Source organism: Limulus polyphemus, unplaced genomic scaffold, assembly GCF_000517525.1.
Source record: "Limulus polyphemus unplaced genomic scaffold, Limulus_polyphemus-2.1.2 Scaffold8528, whole genome shotgun sequence".
NCBI classification, from domain to species: domain Eukaryota; kingdom Metazoa; phylum Arthropoda; class Merostomata; order Xiphosura; family Limulidae; genus Limulus; species Limulus polyphemus.
The window spans coordinates 1-5,020 of record NW_013674138.1 but is presented as its reverse complement, the minus strand read 5'-3'; the positions used below and the strand labels follow the sequence as shown (position 1 = coordinate 5,020).

At 36.3% G+C, this 5,020-nt stretch overlaps 1 protein-coding gene across 1 annotated transcript in view; it reads right to left on the bottom strand.

The window, feature by feature from the left end:
- The window catches only part of LOC106475406 (ras-specific guanine nucleotide-releasing factor 2-like), a 28,316-nt gene extending 27,111 nt beyond the window's left edge, over window positions 1–1,205 (bottom strand). Inside the window, exons 1-2 of the mRNA XM_022379517.1 lie at window positions 1,103–1,205; window positions 102–249 (exon numbers count right to left, since the gene is read on the bottom strand). Of these exons, the coding sequence (XP_022235225.1) occupies window positions 102–236 (135 nt within the window). The 5' untranslated portion in view covers window positions 237–249; window positions 1,103–1,205. The remainder of the gene's footprint in view (window positions 1–101; window positions 250–1,102) is intronic.
- Window positions 1,206–5,020: the final 3,815 nt, after the last annotated feature.

Below are 5,020 nucleotides of genomic sequence, written 5' to 3'. Positions count from 1 at the left end.
AACACCCATTCTTTAATGAAGTTCTTGGTTCCTCCATCTCAACACAACATCCATTCTCTAACGAAGCTCTTGGTTCCTCCATCTCAACACAACATTCTTACCTCAGCTCTTAGTTTCTTGATTTCCAACGTCAATTCTTCACACTGCTGTGTATACTGCCATTTACAGGTCTTCTCATTCTCTACAATCTGAACTAAGTGAAGATGCTTTTGTTCTAATTCCTCTTTCTTTAGCATAGTTTTGCTGAAACTAAGAAGGAAATGATTTCAAAGAATGGTGATACATTTTTAAGTATTGTAAAACTTCATAAGCTTAAATGTATTTTTTGAATAGATCAGTTGAAAAACAGAAGCCGCAAAAATGCTCAGAAAAATCAGGTTTTAGAAACTATAAAATCTTGATGTATTGATCGTTCATTTTAGTAAATTTTCAACGTTTTACTTTACTTCTTGTTTTGTTTTTTCTGTACTTGAGAGGTAAATATTTTCTGTTTACATCTATATTTGCTGTTTTTCATCACTATAAACCATATTGATAGCTTTTAAGATAATACTAAAATTTGAAAAGACTGAAAGCTCGTTCTAAAATATATAAAAAAACGATGAAAAAAATCCACTTATAAACCTCTACCACATTACTACTGTATTGGTACGCTAAGCCTAATCTTTAGGGTGTTATTGAAATACACAAATCTACAGATACATATGAACAATTATCAAATTATTTTAAACTTTTCTTCATAATTCCACACAGAATTCAACATTAGAAGATTTCTTTACTGCTCTAATTGAATAGCTAATTTAATGATCACGTTTTCTTATCCAATCACTAAGACAAGACGACACCTGTTGGTGAAGTGGGACAATAAAGAAAACATCAGAAAATCACCACATACCAAAATGTTAATTATCTTTTCCAAGGTTACAATAAAATAAAAAAAATACATCGAAACGAATTTTACAGTGATAAAGAATGCTTACATAAAATAGATAAGATTTTAACGTGAGATAGAGAGTACAGGGCAGACGTAGATACACACATAGACAGTAAACGGAAAGATTTAGAGAAGCGGGTGAATAACGATAGGAGTATCTAATATTACCTAGCGTTCTCAATCGACTGAATCCAAGCGTTACATTCCGACTCTGTTTCTGCTTTCAGTTCGTACTGTCTCGAGCCTTCTTTACGGTAGCTGATTAGAAAGCAATGCTAGAAGAAAAACAACAACAGACAAAAAACTTAGATTAATTAACAACGGCAATTCCTAAAGCGAAGTGCTTTAGTTTAACGCACTGCTTAGCGATGGAATAAGGTGGATGTGGCCTAGTGATGAGCGTGCTTGGACTGTGAGTTTGGAATCCACGAAATGTGGTTTGTTGCCAAAAAATAACATGCCCCGAATTTTGGGGTCAAGTCCCACTATTCGATTAAACAAGAGTAGCCCAAGTTTTGGCGGAGGTATCTGTCGACAAGTTATCTTCACGCGAGTGTATTAGTTCAAACTTCGTACGGCTATGCGCAGATAGCCATTTTCTAGCTTTGCGTAAAATTCTATAAATAAACAAACGGTAAATATTGGCTTACTGTCTGACCCTCCCTGGACCAAATCCCGACGACTATTAGGGCTAGTTGACCGGGGGTAATATGTGCAAGACAACAGAAAAGGAAAATATACATTATAAACGTGATTTGGTTTAGAAAACCGGACCAAATCCCGACGACTATCAAAGCTAGTTGACTGGGGGTAATATGTGCAAGACAACAGAGAAGGAAAATATACATTATAAACGAGATTTGGTTTAGAAAACCGTCGGTCTCACAATTCTGCTTACGTAGAAAGGCTGGAGAATGTTTTAACTTAAATATCAGGTCGAAATTTGTCTGGATTTATATATACGTATATATACGAAACAAGTTTTATTCACTTTAAGACACAAGCAGTGCTACAGTACAAGCATTGAAAACACTGGCAATGTTACAGGCGCTACAGTACCAGCGCTGAAAATACTGACGGTTTTATCACACCAGTTGGCAATGTTACAGTTGCTACAGCACTAGTAACGAAAATACTGGCGTTGCCATTACATTGGGATGCCAGTAATGTAGGGATTTTATTTCCCATGTAAAGTCGAGACAGCTTAATCGGCTATGTGACCATTAGCTGATCAAGTGTTATGTCCAGTTCCATCTTTTTTCTGGTTTGCTTCCTTTTTCAAGTTCAGTAGCTAGCCCTAGATAGATTTTTAATCTGGCAATAATTTCTATCCTGATACTTCTTTGTTTACCCTTTTTATAAGATGGAGTACGTGGGTTGCTAGGGTAAAGAGTGCAATTTAAAGCTTTATAAATTTTTCATACAATAATATTATAATAGGTAGTCAAAGATCGTGAAGACTGTTTTGCTCTATCAAATGATGATAAAATTATAGTTACTGCTAAAGCTAGGTAGGCGTTAAGCCTGTTGAAGAAAGATGATGAGGAATGAAATCTCGGTTTTTGGTTATCAGCCTGTTTTCGACTTTGGGACGCTCTGGATAGCTGAAAAGCGGCATATACGCCGGAGATAAAGCGATTATGTCAGGTAGCTCTTCATATATAGCTTCTGATAAACTGTAGAGAAGAAAATCCAGATGACTTTTGTATTGCTTTAACACGGGCGTCCGTGCCATCCCTACCTAGAGAGTGCTAGCGCCCTCTCTGATAAAACCGTTGTAATTAGCCAAATAACTTTCTACATTGTTATTTTTTTATATTTTATGTTGCTGTTGCTTCTTCGAAAGATAAAAAATTGCCAAATTTACTGTATATGTTTTAAATAATTCGTCATAGTCTTTTTACGTTCACAATGCCCATCTACGAGCCGATATTTTGTGATCGTTATAAAATATTTAAATATGAATTCTAGTTTTTGATGCGTGCCACGTTCGCCTTAGGCGAGTCAATGTTAGTTCACAGGTCATTTGTCGTGAGCTTAATTGGATATTACATTTTAATTCATGCTTAACTGACTAATCATTAAGGTTTCTTTCAAACATAAAATCGATTCTGTTCTTAAAGTACTCTTCAGTCTAAAACTGCTTACCTCAGTACTCTGTGGTTTTCCCACACGAAGAAAAAGTGAACCGCGAAGCCTTTTAAACATTGTAGAAAAAAAAAACTCTGATAGGCAAGAAGAAAAAAGTACAGAAGCTTAGAAAATATACATCAAAGGAGCTTGATATTTCAAAACAATATAAAATTTATGTTCTTCAGAGTTTGATCTGTAAACATCTGCACGTGAATGAAGTTTTTATTAACTCTCTGTAGTAAACCAGTATTATCAACCAGAAGGTTAACAACTAGATCAGTCTTACATCAACCTGAAGGTTAACAACTAGATCAGTCTTACACCGATCTGAATATTATCAGTTAGATCAGTCTTACATCAACCTCAAGGTTAACATCTACACCAGTCTTATACCAACCTGAATATTATCAGTTAGATCAGTCTTACACCAACCTGAATATTATCAGTTAGATCAGTCTTACATCAACCTGAAGGTTAACAGCTACACCAGTCTTACATCAACCTGAATATTAACAGCTACACCAGTCTTACACCAACCTGAATATTAACAGCTACACCAGTATTACATCAACCTGGAGGTTAACAATTATATCAGTTTTACACCAACCTGAAGGTTAACAGCTACACCAGTCTTACACCAACCTGAATCTTAACAGTTAGATCAGTCTTACACCAACTTGAATCTTAACAGCTACCCCAGTCTTACACCAACCTGAATATTAACTGCTACACCAGTCTTACATCAACCTGAAGGTTAACAATTAGATCAATTTTACACCAACCTGAATATTAACAGCTACACCAGTCTTACATCAACCTGAATCTTAACAGCTACCCCAGTCTTACACCAACCTGAATCTTAACAGTTAGATCAGTCTTACACCAACCTGAATATTAACAGCTACACCAGTCTTATATCAACCTGAAGGTTAACAGCTACACCAGTCTTACACCAACCTGAATATTATCAGTTAGATCAGTTTTACACCAACCTGAAGGTTAACAACTAGATCAGTCTTACACCAACGTGAAGGTTAACAACTAGATCAGTCTTACACCAACCTGAAGGTTAACAACTAGATCAGTCTTACACCAACCCGAAGGTTAACAACTAGATCAGTCTTACACCAACCTGAAGGTTAACAACTAGACCAGTCTTACATCAACCTGAATATTAACAGTTAAATTAAGCTTATATCAGCTCAACAACTACACCAGTTTCATACTAGCTCAACAATCACATCAGTGTTAAGCTAGCGCCTCAAAAAACAGATGAACAACAACCATATCCCTGTTAAGCTAACACATCAGTAGCTAAATCAGTTACATCCACATCAGAGTTAAGCTATCACATAAATAGCTAGATCAGCAACAACCACATCAGCGTTAAGCTAGCACATGAATAACTAGATCAACAACAACCACATCAGCGTTAAGCTAGCACATGAATAGCTAAATCAGCAACAACCACACCACTCTTAAGCTAGCACATCAATAACAACCACATCATTGTTAAGCTAGCACATCAGTAACTAGATCAGCAACAATCACATCAGTGTTAAGCTAGCACATAAATAACTAGATCAGCAACAACCACGTCAGTGTTAAGCTAGCACATGAATAACTAGATCAGCAACAACCACGTCAGTGTTAAGCTAGCACATGAATAACTAGATCATCAACAACCACATCAGTGTTAAGCCAGCACATGAATAACTAGATAACCAACAACCACGTCAGTGTTAAGCTAGCATATCAATAACTAGATCAGCAACAACCACATCAGCGTTAAGCTAGCACATGAATAACTAGATCTTCAACAACCACGTCAGTGTTAAGCTAGCACATGAATAACTAGATCAGCAACAACCACGTCAGTGTTAAGCTAGCACATGAATAACTAGATCAGCAACAACCACGTCAGTGTTAAGCTAGCACATGAGTAACTAGATC